Below are 18,653 nucleotides of genomic sequence, written 5' to 3'. Positions count from 1 at the left end.
TTAAAGTAAATGAATTTTAGTCATTTGACCAACGGAAGCCAGCCCACCGATATTTCTGCTCATAAACGAGCGCTTCACAGCATATCCACGTTGTGGGATGAAACTTTCCTTGTGCGCTGGGACAGGAATGCTGCGATGACTCATGCACGTTTCCCAGCTGGTGATTCAGTTTCAGCTTGACTCGCTTATGCACTGGCGCAAATTGAACCGAGGAATAGTTGTCGGCACAAAACCACGTTTAGCGAGGAAAAGTATATTTTCAAAACTTTCTTTTTCGTCGGAAACAGGTTTAACCATATTGGTTTTGACGGTGACTTAGACTACGGGACATCAAGGAAAGGGTGCTTTGGTTGAAAGATCGTGTTGCTGCCTGATGTCAGGCCCATTGCTAAAGAGGCTGTACCGTTCATAAAGGTATTTTGAAATAATAGAAAGGGGAGAAACTACCCCTTCGTATTTTACAAATATATGTCTTGAATAACAGCAATGCTCAGAAATATTTCTCGGCTGTACTGTCAGGCAGGCAATATGTGGGAGTTTGTTTAAAGTTTCCCTGAACCTCTTAGGTATTTTCTAAAGCAGAAGAATACTGTGTAGTTAAAGAAAATAGACTATTATTGTACAGCAGAAGCACAACAAATAATTTATGAACAGTACTCTTGGTTTGACGCATGGGCACCGCATACGACGGACGTTTCTAAATACATCCCCGGCAATAACAGTCAAACCAAAGTTCAGCAGCGTGCAGCGTAGGTTTCGCCGGCCATGCAAAGCAAAGTCCCGATAGAAACAGCGCCAGGATGCCCGGTGAGGGATTTCGAGCAGCTTCGCGATTGTAGCAGACCTCCATAGTGCTTGTTACAGTTGCTTCTGCGTGCCGCTCTGCTTTTGCCCGATGCACCGAGCAAGTTTTACTGTATATGCAATCAAAATTCTAGGCAGGAGTAGTACTACGGATGGCTCGCAGAATTGTGAGAACACGAGGATGAGCGGCACACATTCTGACGATTTACTAGGTGTCGGCAAGGGCATGTTGCGCCCCTAAAGACGACAGGCGTGGATCTAACGGCTATTTTACAGCCAATCGAATTACTTTGTACTAGGGGAACCTTCGTGAGTGTGCCCGCGGCAACCGATAAATTGGACCTGCTCCCCTTGGGCGTTCCACACCACATCAATTTTCTCAGGTGCATCCGCAGAACGCAGGGTGCAAGACGTTACGTGGTTTATTGCGAAACGTCCCTTACATTGTCACCGCTGTTTTTCTGCAGCAGTCTCTGCACACGTCATCCGGGAAACGTTGTCACAACTACGGCGAAGAGCCCTGCCGACCGCTCGTGGTGAACCTATATGCCAATGTCGCACAGCACGCAATATTCCCTTTGCAGGGTCTTCTAAACGTATATAAAAAACATCCCGGGCCATCTACAATAACGTGAAACCTGGGGAGGGGCAAAGCATGCAGTGTATAAGTGTATTCTTGGCGCTTTGGCGTTTTAGCCAACGGAGGTGAAACCGTTGGGGGGTAGAGGTATAGAGCTTTGCTGTAAGTCTCTTGTCTCTGAAGCACGAAGCTCTTTAGCGTGAGGCGTAAAGGATTGTCCCGGAGGTTTTTTAAGTAGGCGTTACGTTCTAGCGCGAGGCGTAAGCGAGTTTACTTGTGATTTAGTACCGTGACTCCATGAGACGAACGACGATTACGACGACGACGACAGGAGACGCCAACAGCCCAAGCCCCTAAGGGGTTTCGCCCCTAAAAAACGTGGTGAAGCTTGCACTGAGTCACGCTAGTCTAGAACCTTACGGAAGCTGCAGCATTTCTTCCTACGCGAGCACTGAACGACACATTATTGGGCATTTGGAGGACTTTGAAATTGTTTATTGACATGTTCCGTCGTCGCTTTGCACTTTGCTAAAAGTAGACATCGTCATATCAATCGATAACGTCGAGTTTCTCATGCCAATGATTACGTGCGCGGTAACGTTTTACGGCAGCTGGGGCGCAGCGCCGGCGCGTACGTGACGACGCGTGCGGGGCGTTCCTATAGTCGCGTCGAGGATCCGTGGAGCCGGTGTTGCGCCAGATGTGGCCTTGTTGCTTGCTAAGGCTTTTGCAAGTTTTTTTCTTGCTAAAGCGACTGCGCGAGCCAGGGGTAGTTTTTCAAGGGTAGTTTAAACGCGTTGCCCGCTATGCCCCACCCATTACGGCCAACCTAAACAGCTGCGCTGTTAAAAAACACCAGAAGACACTGCGTGAGAATTAGGCGCATCGGTCATTACGCTGGTAACTTTGCTTCTTACATGTTTGCATACGTGGTTTTGTCAGAAACGACATTGTTGCCCGTACGAACAAGGGAAACAGAAATATTGCCTTACATACACTTCCGCTGCCTCGCCACCTATCTCAAACCGCTGTGTTCTCCCGCGGTAATTGATGATTACTTTAGTTTCCTCATATTATTTTCAGGCCCTCGGTTCTACTCTGTTTGTACGGTGCGGTAAGCATGCTTTGCAGTTCGCCCCCCGGGTTACTTAGCAAGGCAACGTCATCACCAAATCTGAGCTTACTGAGGTATTCTCCATTTCCCCTACTCCAACCTATTCCCAATATAATGTTCTGAATACTTCTTGTAAAGATGCTGTGAATAACATTGGAGAGATTATGTCTTCTTGTCTGACGCCCTTCCTTATACGTATTTTACTGCTCTGCTTATGGAGGATGATAGTAGCTGTGACCTTTTGTAAATATCCTCTAGTATTCTTACATAATAGTCGTCTACGCCCTGGTTCCGTAATGCCTGAATGACTGCTGAGGTTTCAACCGAGTCAAATGCTTTCTCATAATCTATGAACTGTATATATAGGGGTTCAGTTTACTCCGCGCACTTCTATATCACCTGATTTATCGTGTGAATATGGTCCATTGTTGAATAGCCTTTACGAAACTCTGCTTGTTCTTTAGGTTAATTGAAATATCAGGAGGCGAAAATTCTGTTAACGATTACCCTGGTAGATGACCTTGCAGACGACTGGCAGTAAGCTGAGCGGTCTGTAATTTTTTTCAACTCCTTTATGTCACCATTCTTATGGATTAGGATAATATTCGCGTTCTTCCAAGAATCCAGTTTATCGTAGTCATTAGATATTGCGTGTAGAGTATGCGATTTTTACTAGTACAATTTGCCCGGCATCCTTTAAGAGGCCTGCTATTATTTGATCTTCACCGCGTACTTTGCCTCCTTTCATGAACTTTTTATTGAAGCACAAGTAGGTGGACGAATAATTTTAAGTTTTTGCTCGGTCTTCTTCGAAATAGCGGCTCTTTTCGCATGACGCGTAGGGTAGTGCGTAGCCACAACTAACTACCTCTTCTTGGCTCGCGATGTAGAGAACGGACATAGCAGGCCCATTTTGATCGGTTGCAACGGTCTTGAGGGTGTGGCGATCGGCTGGAGTGGTCCGGATGATATTGTCGGTGACGACTTTTTCTCCTGTCAGTCGCAACAGCTTAGTACGTAGCGAGTAAAGTTTGTCATGCTTGTGCGGCCCAAAAAAGGCACTGGGTTTTGGGTTTCCCTGGTGCCGTGTTGGGCTACCCAGGTGCCAAAAGACGGGTCGCAATGACACGCTTCAAATGTCCCACTGCAAAGTTCTTCGACACATACTTCCGTCTCGTTCAAGGGTAAAAGTTTACATGGCGAGAGTGTTAGAGGTAGCATGCAGTGATATTGCGCCTGAAAGCACTTGCGGACGATCATGTCGCGTAACTCATTGCCTTTAAATAAGTAAGTAATTACTTTATTTGTATGTATTTAGGCTTGTATAATATTTTAAAACTTTTTTTGAAATCCTAAATGCTTGCAGAATGTAGTCACCTGACACACCCAGTACTTAGATTACACGGTCGAAAAGTACCTTAGCCAGAAATTACTGCTCTGTGACCGCCAGATAACTTGTAAACTCGCTAAAAATATTTTTCTCTCTTTTCCGGTCTTGACTTTCTTTGACGGCTGGATTTACGTCACTATGGCCCCGTAGCGGCTGTTGGCCGGTTTTTCTTCAGTTGCCGCAATGAACGCTTTTCGATAGCAACTTATAAAAAGCCGCAAAAACGAAGCAGAAATAGAAGGCGTATCTGGTGAGATAAGCAAATCATGCAGTCCCACTCCACGCTGGTGATAAATATAGCTTTCGCGGCGGTTCCAGACGCGAAGGAAGAAGTGAAAGCGGTCATCTAACGTGTTGCAGGGCCTTTTTAACACCATATGTGCCGATTCATTAAGGTTATATCAATTTTTATTGTGTGCGTTAGTTTGGTTGCTCTAAGCTGGAATATTCCGTGACCTGGTGTTAAAGTTCTGTGGTCTAACATAGAATATGGCCGTCACCCTAATGTTTGCTCCCGTTTCGACTTTACAATAGCCATCATCGTCGTGCTATTTTCCTAGTTTCGCAAAACGCCTCTTTCTGGTGCACACAGATGTTGAGCAAGTGCGCCAAGCTGATGCCACAGAAGCGGATGAAAGGAAAAATAAAATACATCTACGTTTCCTCTTAGCATCAAACGGAAGGTGACGTCAACCTCAACGTGGCGTTGCTTCATAGCGCGTACGTAACCACTGAGTGAAATGCGTAGAGACTAAAGTACTTACACTGAAAGCCACATATCTATCGAAATACAATTTCTTTATAAATGTTATGTCCACTAAGATTCCAAAGGCGGGGGTTGGTATTTTACGAAATAGTAGAAGTTCATAAACCTTTTTTTGCTAGTTGGGGATGAAGCATAACCTAGTAGGAATGGTAGTATCCTAGACCCACTGCTTGCCAGAAATGTTTTTTACCGGTAGGCGGCTGTTTTTCAGCGTTATTTTACACCTCCACTTATTCTTGCTGCTCCTCATTTTTTTTTGCTTTTACAGCTTCGGCAGGTCGGTAGCAGTGCGCAGGCAGCAGCACCTCAGCTACAACCTCTTTAGTGATTTGTTCCTTAGCTCTGTCGACGCATCGACTTCCAGAATTTTTACTGAAGTGTGCCACCGTTGGCTTGCGGAATATCAGAACAACATAAACAGCAACATAAGTTGTGTTTTACACTAGTCTTATGCTTTAAACTAGCCAGATAATTTCTCTGGAAGGGGGAACATTGACCTCCACAAACGTTCCAACCTGGCTTGTAGTAGTGAATGGTTTAGGTTTTATAGACATCGTTTTCATGCTACCTGCTATACATAGCTTGCACGTGACGTTACCACCGCCCTTTCTTGTAGACTGGTCGCAGCTTCCCTAGCGGTACTCGAGATAAAAGCAGAAGATAAGTTCACTGCCTTTCGCCGTCCACGTGGTTCACCAACATGACAGCTATTGCGACGTCAGCGGAAGCTATGCATAGAAGAAAGGCTTCAGTGGTCCTGCGGCTCCTCGCTCAAAGGGGGAAAGGCTGCAAGGAAAGTTTGACCAAGATATGCTCTCCAAATAAGAGGAGAGACTTGGGCGCTGCCGCCGAGGAGCGCAGGTGGCGCGTCCGTTCAGGGATCTGGAAAACTACTTCGGCTATCAGAACCACGCCGCTTACAAGGCCATAAAGACCATTTGCAGGAATTTTTCATTCAAAAGAATTCATTTATACAAGAAATTCTGTCATGTTTAACTCTAAAATCCGGCAACTAAGCTCAAAATACCTTAATAAGAGGAAGCGGTGGTGACTCTTCCGGAAATTTACCGCCGGGTATTCATGGCATTGCAAGGGCTCTTTGGGCTACTCCCGGCCTCGCATCAAAGTTATTGCCAAGACCCATGACTTTGCTAGTGCAGCTGCATGTATAGTTCTATTTTCTTGTTTTACTTGGAAGCTGACGCACCGTTACAAAGAGACAAATTGATTGTCAATGTGCTTTATTAGGCGAGTGCTAAGGCTCTGTAAACAAAATTTAAAATTTCAATATTTTTTTCAGGTTTAAAACTTACTTTGAGGTTGAAAGATATTTGAATATGTTAACAAACTCCAATTTCTTTTTCAAAACCAACAGTCGTATTTTGCCTTTGTTGCCCCTCCAATACTTCCCTTGGAGGTGAGAAATAATGAGCACATCCTAGGAATCGTTAGCTTTTACAGCATGATCGTGAGGGCGTTCGTTTGGCGACATTTTTTTGGGCGATTAACCCCCGTTTTGTGTGAGGTCTACTTGACGCCATGAACTTTGCAATAATTCATCGGAAGAGCCCACCTTCACCGACCTGGGCAGTGAGTTTGAGTCCATTGAAATGTCTTCTAAGAAGAGTACCTCACGCGAGAAGGAGTAGCCGGTGCTCCTATAAGGCGTCACCCTCTCCTACTTTGTCGCCATGCAATAGAAAAGAAGAACCCCGTTTGAAAGCTCTGCCTAACACAAGTGATCTCAATTACATCGCAACAGCTGCCGATAGCCTATGACATTACACAGACGTGTTTGCGGACGGCCTACGTGCACACGTATACTGACTACTCGCTCTTGTTCTGAAGAATAAAAATGCTTCAAAGTTTAACCAATGATCGCGGATAAATCGTATTAATATTTCGTGTTGTTTATTGCTCGGCCGCATTGCCCTCCCGCCCTCCTCCGCCCCCCCCCCCCCCCCCTCACGGCTCTGCATCGCAGCAGACCAGGGTGAAGGAGTATCTGTTCTGTTCCCCTGCACATTCATAAGTGGAAATAAAAACAGCCAAATCATCAGGTAGGCAATACAAGGAGTCAGTCGGATATTTTGGAATCACCAGGAATCCCGAACACGAATTAAAATGGTGACACGGCGGGGTGCAGAGCCGCTACACTGTTTTGGTATTCAGTGCGTGAAATGGTGCTCCAAGTTCATTGTATATAATCCAGAGGTACTCCGCGAAACACGGGGAACGTTTTCAGAATCTGAGCACGCAACCTGTGGTGAACTCTTGCTCCCTGGAATTTGTTTGGAAATTTCAACAACGATGAATTTTTGCTTTGGTATGGGCGAACGTAGATAGTAACCCTACAGAAGCCACCATAAACCGAATGCTGGTTCTGCGTCAGAATAGAAAACTGTCACCACCTTAAAAACTCATATGACGGCAGAGAGATCTAGTTTCATCTGGTTTCATGCAATCGGATTATAAATCTTGGAAATGACCATTTCTGTATAATTTTTGAATTAAGGAGTGAGAAAAGTAGAGAGAGTTCTACACTGTAATCTAAATGAAATAATTGTGTGCAAGGGCCGAAGTCAGATTCAGTCCAATCAGTGCTTGCTCAAGCAACACGTGCTCAGTGCAGATATTTTTTATTATGTTGGGTGACACCAATCTGCTGCACCTGGCACAGGCAATGTGGTGTCTGCAATCTTTTTCGCGGGTTGATTTTGGAGCAGGAGCCGAATACCAGCTGTAACAAAGCGCAGATTCGTTGTAATGCACGAATTTATTTGTGTTGTTCCTTCCAGATACTGTGCCCGAATCACACAGTGAAGAGTGTGCGGAGACCGAACTGCAACGTCAGAATACATCGTTTACGGAGAGAGTTAAGATAGCCTGTAAACAGCTGAAAACTAAATAGACATGGCACTGTTTTCATTAGCATTGATAGCCTTATCTACCTCTCGCCTCACCACAGCTTCGTCGGTGCAAACGCCGGCTCTCACCTCATGTTCAAGTAAGATGTTTTTATATTTTGACAATAATTTTGCAATAAAATTTTTCTAACCGAAGTTGACACGTATTTCAGAAGATCAGAAAAGTAGATGCCGCCAATATAAGTTCCAATTGTTAGAGTAGGGTATCTTTATTGCAAAGATATTGTGCATGCAAACACGTTGTTATTATGCATTACGCGCAACGTCGATTCGCAGTAATTGCTTAACGATGTATTACCGTAAGTTCTGCAAGGAGCGCTTGTTTCAATCCTACCGAGCGACGTCACCGCTACCCGACACTGTAAACCAGTGGCTAAGGAGTTGTGCGTCTGAGTCAAAAGACGCGGGCTACATCTCGACCATGGAGGCCGTTTTAACGCGAAACTCTTAAGTTCCCGTTGAGTAAAATCATTCGCTGTTGCTGTCCGGCACAGAAGCAGAGCGCCGCTAAAATGGGTAAAACTAAGACACGTTTGCGGCTGTAAGAAATTTGAACTCGGGGTCTTTCGAGTTGGAGCCGAGCGCGTCACCTACCCGCTAACGCCGCAAGTTGTTAGCAGTGGGTGAAAGGTTAGAATAGTTCCCGCCTCCTAAAGCAGAGAGAAATAATAACCTTACTCCGAGGTACTTTTACCGAGTCCTCCGCAGGGAACGCAAGTGGTTTCTTCTCCACTAGAATCTGTACGCTGCTCTCGCCACCTGGGGTCTGGCGGCCAGCCAGACCTGATGCCATAGGGTGAGGGTGGAGAGCAAGACCTTTAGTCTCTTGTAAAGGTTAGGCTTCCGTCTAATAGGTTGGGAGGGGGGTGGGATAACTACGAAGTTATTGAACTTCATGTTGGTTTTGAAACGTCCGGGTGAGTCGGCGGGGGGGGGGGGGGGTTCGGAAAGCAGTGTTTGAACATGTCTGCATACAGTTTGTTTATATCTCGACAGTTGTTCGTGTGGAAGCGGGGATACTTATTTGTCCTTCCTCTTATGAGTGATGCTTCGATATGGTGAAGAAGTAGAAGCGACGAGGAGCTTATTCGAGATACCCCAATGATACCCTGGACTAGAACTTTAACGACTCCTCGATAAATACCCCCGTGGCCGAGAGAAACTACAATATTGCTCTGAAGCAAAATGTTATAGCGTACAGACGGCTTAGAACATGGCCGGCTGATACAGAAGACACCACTTAATGTACCACAACAATTCTCGGGTGGAACTACCAAGCTGCTAGAAAGAGGGAAAAGTCAGATTTATATCAAAGTTAGAAAAATCCCCAAACATTCACTATCTGAGCCCCATTTTCTTAACGTAGGGCGTTGGCAGAGTGATGGAGATGATGGTGCATAATAGGCTGCAAAAGTAGAACCGTAGACCACAGTGAAAAATTATTTTTAAAACCATTTTATCAACAAAAAAGACAGGGAAGTAGAAAGAAGCAAACAGGACAGCCAGGACACTAGGACAAAGAAGGCACTAGCGACTGTCCTGTTTGCTTCTTTCTACTTCCCTGTCTTTTTTGTTGGTAAAATGGTTCTAGGCCAACACAAACTAGCCCAACTTCCCATCTTAACAGAAAAACTAGTCATCAGAGGTGTACGTGGAACGCCGACTCAATAAGACAAACTTAACCGCGGGTTCAGAACGCTTCTACATGGCGGAATTCTTTTGATTTGGGCTCACTTATAAACGCCAATTCAAAATATTTTCCAAACGTAACATATTAAATATGACCTCTTTTTACAGCCCATGGGACAGCTGTTACGACTGTCATTTAATTTGTGCGTTTATTTTTCCCACAAGGCAAAAGCGTTACTGATGTCATTTCATGGTGTTCTTTATTCAAGGTGGTGCCGAACAAGTTAACGGTAAAAATTTTAGGATTTTGCGAAGAAATTACTTGTGCGGCAGGAACAAAAAGTAAAAAAATTCTATTTAAACCAGCAAATGTTAGGGGCTCTAGTTGGCAAACGTATATACGTTTATGCATGCCTGACCGCCTTCTAGTTCCTTATTTACCGTTCACAAGCATAAAATTATTCTCAAACGGAAACAAATTTTTAACTACTTGTTTTTCTCACGGCCAATCAAAATAGTTTTTAATCCAGCCGTACACAATTGCCTTTTTTTGTTCCCTGAACCAGGTACGGAAAAGGTGCAAGTGAGCGACGTCACCATCACAGATGCGAAGATTGACGAAACCATGGTAGTCAACTTCACACTGGCTATCAACGAAGACTTGACATCAGATCCTACTTTAACGATCGAGTTGCGGAACAAGGATAGTATTAAGGTTCCCTGTATCTCCGACGTGGGCTCATGGTAAGCCAATTTAACCACTACTATTTCAAAACAAGCTTCACGCTCGTACACCGACTTAAAGGATATTAAATTATTAAATACAGCGTACCAGTGCCCTACTGTGGGAGATGAAGTGTCAGAGTCACGCCACTCCTTACCTTTGCTACCAGTTTGCGCGTTGAGTTCGGCGAAAACTTTCTGACCACATACAGTCAAATCTCGATACAACAAATTTCACGGGACCGCTAAAAATAGTTCTTTATTCTGAATAATCGTTATAGAGAAAAAATAAAAAAAATGCGCGGTAAAAATGGCGAACGTAACAAAAGCATCCACCTACCTTTACGTGGAACACCTGCACAATCGCGTTAGACAATAACTCAGGCGTGGATGCACGTTTATTTGAAGAAATCGGTGATCTTTGCCTGACTTGTTCCACTCAACTGCTGCAAGACGAACGATTCGAAGCTGTCCGCGTTCCTGAGCACTGTCTCGGGGGCATTGGTAAGAAAAGTGCGCATTTTTGCTACGCACTACAAAGCATCGGCGTTAGGAGCAAGTTGGGACCCTCGGTGCCGCTCGGGGATATTTTGCCCGTCCTTCAAAATTGTTGCAACCGTTGATGGTGCCATCCCTCACTCCTCCGAGATGTCGATTTGTTTCTTCCCAGAGTCCACTTGACGAAGAATGTCCACTTTTTCTTGCAAAAAAAACTGCCTCCGTTTCTTTTTCGTACTGCTGCCGGAGGTCATCGCACACGTAGAAACAAAAGCAGCCGTATGACTAGTTTCCCGACGTAGCTGCATAGCTGGACGACGGAACAAAGGCGGCGACAGAAGCTAGCGTGGCGGCTAGACCCCCCAAGCGCAGGCGATGACGATAGAGCTAACGCGCAATTAGTATGCTGATCATGATAGTTGTACACGCCCACCACTTGTCGTCGTTCATACCAACGCGAGTAATTTTGTACACTCGGAAATAGGTATTTTGAAGTGTTATTTTATATAAGGGTGATAAAATTCGATACGTTATTCTGAAATAAACGGTGTTCTGAAATTCGTAGTATTGAAATATCTTTACATGAAAATTGATGGGGATTTTCAAATTGTTCGTTAATCTGAAAAAATCGTAAATATGAGGTTCGGAATAACGGCCGCGCCGCGGTGGCTCAGTGGCTAAGGCGTTGCGCTGCTGAGCACAAGGTCGCGGGTTCGTTTCCCGGCCGCGGCGGCCGCTTTTCTGATGGAGGCGAAAAGCAAAAACGCCCGTGTGTACGAGATTTCGTCGCACGTTAAAGATCCCCAGGTGGTCAAAATTAATCCGGAGCCCTCCACTACGGCGCGCCTCATCGCCTGCGCTGCGTCGGCGCGTTAAACCCTACAATCAATCAATCAATAACGGGATTTCACTACGGTGTTTGGAGCACTCAATTGAGATATTCCATGAACACCTCGAGCAATATTGCGGCAAATACGCCTACATAAGAGGTACAGACAAAAGCAGGAACAAACACAACCGACTTCAACCCGGCTCCTGCGCCAGCTTGTATGTCGAAACCATGGCGCTTGAGCGTGCGTAAACTTCCGCGACAGTCGAGAGCCACGTAATGCTGGTGCAGTGAAAGTCCCTTCCTTGTCCGTGTGAGCAAGCGAAGAGAACATAAACTGTTTAATGCCCTGTCTAGGAAAGGCCTTGGCTATGCGGGAGACTCCCGCTAAGACGAAAGCGGTTAAGACAAACACAATGGTTAGGACGAACAACATTGTTGCTCTCGTTCAACGTTCACAATGCAAAGAACCTCCGCCGAAGACGAATTTCTGATAATACGAACACATTTTTACGGTTCCTTAGAGTTCAACTTCCGAAGAGCCTACTGTATGTATAAATTCCATGAACAGGCTGTCGCCGAAACGAAGCACAATGGTACAGAGGTGTAAAACAGGTATGCAGTGGAAAATGTTCCCCAGAATATGCTGCTAAGGAACCACTCGAACCATTGTTATGTTGTTGTTGCACTCGCACAACCCGTCGTTCTTTGCATGCCCGGTTTTGCCGACTACTGGCTCTATTACAAAAGCGGTAGTCTGCCAGCCACATGTGCAGCAATTTCAAAGAACATATTTCGGTGCCTCTTCGTGCACTTCGCAGGCGGTTTAATACCCCTGCCAAATCTGCACTTATTCCGACTGCACTCCGTCTCCATGAATGACACTTTTGCTGCGCGCTGCTAAACGACGAAATAAAGTACCCTTGGCCGTTGTTTTGCAGTGACGATAACCGGTGTAAATGTTACGCAGAATTACTTGAAAATTCCCCTCTTGATAACGTGAGAAACAATGCAAACATTTCTTTGCGTTTGCATTTCTCAAACTCGCAATCGGCGCCTTGCAGAAGTCCACCAAAACGGAGTCGGGATGGCGACTTAACACCGGCGCTGATATGTTTACTAGTATTCACTGCGCAGCGAATAGCAGCAGCATTATCATTTGGGGGAAATGATCCGAAAGCGTGGAATATAACACCGAAGCCTGAAGTAGGAACACAATCATAGGCCAGACCACCTACGAGAAAGCCGCTGGGAACGGCCGCCATGGAGCAAAACCCCACCAGGCGGCGCTGGCACCATCGTTGAGAGAGAGGCTCTTTGTTGTTTTTCGTCGCTGCTTGTCTTTTCGCAAAAGTAAATCAACAGTATATCTGTAATTAACTTTTAACATTACTTTTATCATCTAAACGCTCGCGGTTTTATGTTATTTTCCTCGATTTGAAGACCTCTGCTCACGAGATTACTCACTCGCGGAGCTGGACCCAGTAAAGTGGGTTCAGACTCAGCTTAAAGTGCGTTCCTTGTAAAGTGTCATTCGCATTTGCTCTTTAGCTGCTCATGAATGACATTTCTGCCGAGTGCATTCTGTTGTGGGAGTACACTTAAATGGGCACGTATGACAGGGGTATTAGATTCGGTTTGTTCACTTGTTAGGGTTTTAAATACTTTTGGGGAGCGTAAAAGTATTTTTACATTCAGCTTCTCGCCATTCTGTTCTAGTAATAAGAGATGCCGGAAAAAGTTAATTGCAGGAAATGACAAGGACCAGTAATAATTTAAGTTATGACCACCTGAGCAAACGTGGGATACACTGCAATCATCACAAGGTCAATTTGGTGCGCAAATTATGTTGCAAATTACTGGATTAGTCGGGCAAGTGCATTAGCAGTAAAAGTATTCGCAAACTTTATTCTACACTTGCATGCGTGTGCAGCCGGGTTTGTTTCAGAAGAACGCTTCGACAACCTCCAAAACACGGTCTCACCATTCGCGCTTTGTATTATCAATAATTGTACTGCGGGAAGGTCTATACGGTGGAAATACCTGTTTTCACTCGTCTGGCATTTTAGGCTTTAATAAGTAACCGTTGCAGGTGTGGGTTAAGCATTCGTGTTTACTACACTGCATTCTCTCGTTGCAGGTCGACTTTACATTTTAGCGCACCTTTGAATGTACGGAAACTTGTATAAAATACTCTCCCACAACTGTGCGGTGTTTGCTCTATATTTGAAAACGGGCGACGTTATATCGTCTTGTTGTACACATCATGAATTATACCTGAATCCTTCTGGTATATCACCCGAATATGCGATATGGATTGTGTGGTGTGGTAACGGAGCAGCGGCAGGAATATTTTTATTTCTATTTTAGCTGCTCTAACTAGTACCTCAGTCTGTGATACCAAACTGTTCAATTCGGTACAATTTCATGGCTGGTGCATAAACCATGCGGTCATTTAGAGTGCTTGGTGGTGTACAAGTGCGCGTCAATAGTTAGAAATATTTACATTTTCCAGCACCAATTTTGACCACTGATAGTAAATATCTAATTCAATGTAATGAGCGGCCTGTAGTTACTCGTTCTGTTATTTCGTGGGGCCGCATCACTGCCTCAGAAATTACCTTATGGATCTTTTTAAACATAGACCGGAAGGAGCGAGAAAATAAACAAACAAACAAACAAACAAAACAATTCTATGTTTGCAAGCTACGTAGGAAGCGGAGGCCTTCCAGGAAGACTGAGCTGAACAGTTTATACACGGAATTAGGTGCGTTCTACATGGAACAATTTGTATTTTTTGAGAACTCGCAACGTTCTCATCCTTATTAAGTCAATATAAAATAATGTTTGCATACATCTTCAAATGGTAGGCGTGTTTCTGTAGATAATTTGTTTCATGAGCACTTCAAACAATTCCGTTTTTTTTTCAGCATTTACATGCTTTGCGGAGGAAGGAAGCCTGTGGAAAAGCAATTGGGTCGTCTCTGGAAGAACAAGTGCCCAGTTGAAAAGATGACGGCCCAACAATCAATTCGCGCCGAATTGCGGTCGTTTGTGCAAATGATCATTGGGGTAAGCTCTTATTTTTACTTACTATCCTACGGGCGATAATCATACCTTCATTAGGCATTGATGCGTGAAGTTTGGTTGCACAGCTTTTAAATTGCGGTACATTTCAAAGAATTATAGCTAAAACTATGGGCTGAGTTGCTGTGAAGGGTGGTTTTTGGGGTCATCTTTCTTTGGTGTGGTATTAGGGAGCATGAATGTCAATACTAAGGTGGAAGGAATCAGGTATCTTCTGGACGAATCTGCTTGTATTCTCTGCGTTTTCCTTAATGTTCTGATATGCTCTGCTACAACAGCACCTGTTGTTTAGTAAAGACCAATTTTGCTTCATTCATCCAGGCGATGCTTCTGGTTTTGGATCTGCAAGAACAGCAGGTGATCTGTATTGTAATCATGAGATATTACAAAACCTGAGCGAATAAGGGTATTACGTACCGATGGGAAAGCGGTTAGACAAGAGTGGAAAATGATGAATGGATATGTTGAAAACGGGACCAGCCGCCGAGGTCCCTCCCGATGCATTATATTATCCTATAAACTTAATATTATGCTATTGGGGCCACGAGAGATGCAAAGCCACTTCTTTTACAACATCCTTCCCCCACGCAACAACGAATGAGCATGGGCAGTGGCCAAAAAATGTTGAGTTAATGTAGAGTTTCGTTCATGCCCAAAGCCGACACTTTGCCGCTTCTCTCCACCGATGTGAACGATGTCTTGGCGTTGATGTACCCTTTTACCAAGCCACAGCAGCCTCTGGATGCAGTCATTTGAAAATACTGCTTAAGGTCGTTTTTGCAGTACTGGTAAAAGGTATTACGTGCGGTTTTCGCCTCACGTCCTTTTTAGTGGCAGCCGGATGCACGTGGCCCATATAGGCAGTAGGCTTGTCCTCAGAGCACACAGTGAGTGTTGTAGTCCTGACAGCTAATACAGTTCTTCGGCTTGGCTCGCGGCGCCAATAACGCCCTTTCATTCTAAACTGCGCGTGCCCACGAATATTCTTCCCTTCCAAAACCCATAGTTGGCGGTGTGTATCCTTTCGGGGTGGGTGTGACTCGCCATCTAATCTAGTTTTTGGCTCCTCTGTCTGCGGACTTTTCATCACGGAAGGTTATACTTAGCTTCGCTTGCACTTGTTCTTCCCCTGGACCATATATTTTAACTCTGGAGGACAGACTAGGCTGCGTCGGAACAAGTATCTCTTATCGTTCTCGACCAGCGAATCATTTGAAAAAATCTTGGGCCCACTACTGTTGCAGTTTTGTTCATTGTTTACAACAGGTGCGCTAAGACTTGAGATGTTCCTGGGTATTACATGTGATATTAGGTTGTCGATGGTAAAGCCGTTAATTGAAGCTGTTTTGTGCTAGTCACAGCAGTCACAGCGTGCTAGGCATCGTTGGCCTTTGATCTGATACTTTATTGTGGGTGGCACGCTCCTTTCGTTGCAGCGGACCATGTGTTCACTGAACGATTCGCTGTCAACCCGTTTGGTTTTTGGTTTCGTTCGCACGGACGGTTTGCGAGCGCGTGTGTTTTCAGTAGAATTTACGCAATGCTCCGGCGCGTGAAATCCAGTGTCTAACATTGATGCGTATAACGGGGCCACACCGACGAAATTATAATAGCGATGTGCAAGTGCATAGCACTGCACAATAACCGTTCAACTGCTACCGTGAAGGCACATTCCACTTTCGTATTTTACCAGTTCCTATGAAGGAGGGATCAACCACATATTTTGACAGCTTTTTCCAACCCCCCGCGTAGGTAAATGTGTTCATTTAAGTCCAAAATGAAAACGAAACTGCCTGCCCGATTCAATTTATAGTAACTTCCACAAGCCATCAAGCCCCAATCCAAATCCAAATCTACCCATCTCGCCCATTGCGGCAGACGATCGCAGCGCGAGATTCCTCTCTAGTTTTTATTGTATGAAACTCTATGGGATGCATGGATGAACGGATAGGTAGATGGATGGATGGATGGATGGATGGATGGATGGATGGATGGATGGATGGATGGATGGATGGATGGATGGATGGATGGATGGATGGATGGATGGATGGATGGATGGATGGATGGATGGATGGATGGATGGATGGATGGATGGATGGATGGATGGATGGAATGAAACTTTTCACTGAAGGTATTGGTTCATATTATGGTTAGCCCTCATACACATCCTATTCATATTTTGTTCATAGACACGGCTGGTGGACAGTCTTGATGAAATAAAATGTTGGCGCGACAATCGAGAAAATGTGCGTCTGTGAACTACGCTGTCCGTGTGGTTGCGAAAGCTTCCGGGGTTTTCTTGCACTTTTTTCACAGTGAAAATAAAGCAACAAAATTAGCTAATGTAGTCTGGCAACGGGAACCATGACAGAAAAGAATACAAATAGAGCATCAATCAAAGTAATAAAAGACGCAAAAGTTTCTGCCATTGCTCTTGCTAAAGATCAGCACAGTACCTAAGGTAAAGCGCCTATATTAAGTACAATCCTCTCAGTACACGGAAGATGATATCTTGCGGTTCCTCCAAGTGAATGTGGGTTAACAATACTGGGTGCCACGAGAAATTCTGTGCACATTGGATATCCGATGGGCTCTGAAAACCTGTAAAAAAGCATACACATAAAAGTCCTTGTTGTAGACCGGAGATAAACTGGTTACGGTTACTTGTACTAGACTTTCGCTACAGAGAAATAGTCGTTAGCCTATCGCATGACCATCATTTTCATTTAAGCTCAACATTCGCGGGGTCCGTATACTATCGCTGCGAATGATGTACACGCAAGAAAACCGTAAGAAATACGTTGTTTGAACGTGTGCCAAAAAGATATACCAGTAGCCGCTGCTGCCTCTCGGGAATAATTGTGAGGTGATAGAATCAGTACCTTAGATGGTGTGATTTTTGTGTTGTCGATTTCATTTTCACCAAAATATTCGGGAATGCTCTTTGATACCTCAATTTGAACTAGGGAGCAATGCAGGGCGGAAGTCTTGCACGGGCAGGTTTCTGTCTACTGTCTTCAGGGCAAAACGTGCGTCGTAGTTGCACTATAGCAAAAAAGAAGACATTTTAAAATAATAGTTTGTCAGAGAGAAAATTCATTGCTCAAGGACAAAGAGACCTGGAGTATGTGTGCACTTAGGTCGGTGAAAACATTTCGTATCAAAGAACGATCTAGTAGGACGTTCGAAGGACAGAAGCTGTGTGAACAAACGTAGCATTTTGCAAAACACCGTTGGTTATGGCAACGTTTCAATAGAATAGCTCCGTACTTTTTTATAAATAGAACGAAAAAAGTGGCAAGTTAAAGACAAAACTCCCGATTTAAGTCTTTATTGATGGTCTATTGCGTGCTAGCGTATTCCTTACACCAAAAAGAAGGGATTCAGCGTTTAAAAACGGGGTAAAACTAGAATTAACAATCCATAAACCCTAATGCAAGAAAAAGGTGAAAGCAATAACTAATAATATGTTTCTATTTTCTTCTAGAAAGCCCCAACTACTATGTCTGTGAAACTGGAAGTGAAGGATGGAGGAAAGGTAGCCGGCTGCCAATCGTTTAACGTGGACGTAGCCGCAAAGTAAAGACCAGGAAGACAAGCAACGAATGGCGCATAATCTTCTTTAAAACGTAAAAGGATAAACCGTGGCGCTGCTGTAAGGACCACCATATTGAATGTTTTGCACACCCAGTATTAATTATTAGTTTAGATGTGGTCCCTAGGAGACATCCAATACTGATACCGGATGCGATGAGAAACAAAAAATAAAAGAATAATCGAGGCATTTACCACTGCTTACATGTGGAATTTTCATAGCGTCGCATTTTATTTCCAGCGGCGCGATCCCTGTGTAATTGGTGTGACTGTCCTGATTATGTCACCTTGTACGGCACCAATGCCTTAATACGAGAGGGGTATGTGACTCGCTTGTAGATTTCCTGTCGTAATGGTAGCCCTGGTGCAGGTTGGTGGAGAGTGATCGGCAGCCTCTTTAGTGCGGTGCGTTTATAAGGTGCGGATTACCTTAGGACCACACATTGTCCGTCCGCGTCCGTGCGCATAGCATTTACAATCGCAAAAAATCTCACAGGCACCGGCAGGATTCCAGCCTGTGTCTGGGAGACCAGACATAGCTAGTGTCAGTCGTCTTAACCATTGGGCTACGACCGTGAGTTAGTAACCGGGATTCAAACGGCTTACTCCCTCGCCTATAACGTTGCGGAGTACCTTAGGGCCTCCCAATGCCCGTCTGCGTCCATCCGTGCGCACACCACCATCAAGCGAAAATCAAGTGAAATTCGATTTG

The 18,653-nt window shown here is 44.7% G+C and overlaps 1 protein-coding gene across 1 annotated transcript; it reads left to right on the top strand.

Annotated features, from left to right (window-relative positions):
* Positions 1-800: 800 nt before the first annotated feature.
* LOC144142978 (uncharacterized) lies at positions 801-17,930 on the top strand. The gene is made up of 6 exons (XM_077674803.1): positions 801-807; positions 7,453-7,503; positions 7,623-7,661; positions 9,777-9,954; positions 14,191-14,332; positions 17,835-17,930. The coding sequence occupies exons 1-6, from the start codon at positions 801-803 to the stop codon at positions 17,928-17,930; spliced, it is 513 nt and encodes a 170-aa protein (XP_077530929.1).
* The last annotated feature ends 723 nt before the right edge of the window (positions 17,931-18,653 follow it).

The sequence above is a fragment of the Haemaphysalis longicornis genome, unplaced genomic scaffold (genome assembly GCF_048455015.1).
Source record: "Haemaphysalis longicornis isolate Haplotype H1 unplaced genomic scaffold, Haemaphysalis longicornis Haplotype H1 scaffold_6, whole genome shotgun sequence".
Lineage (NCBI taxonomy): Eukaryota > Metazoa > Arthropoda > Arachnida > Ixodida > Ixodidae > Haemaphysalis > Haemaphysalis longicornis.
This window is presented reverse-complemented; position numbering and strand designations above follow the sequence as displayed.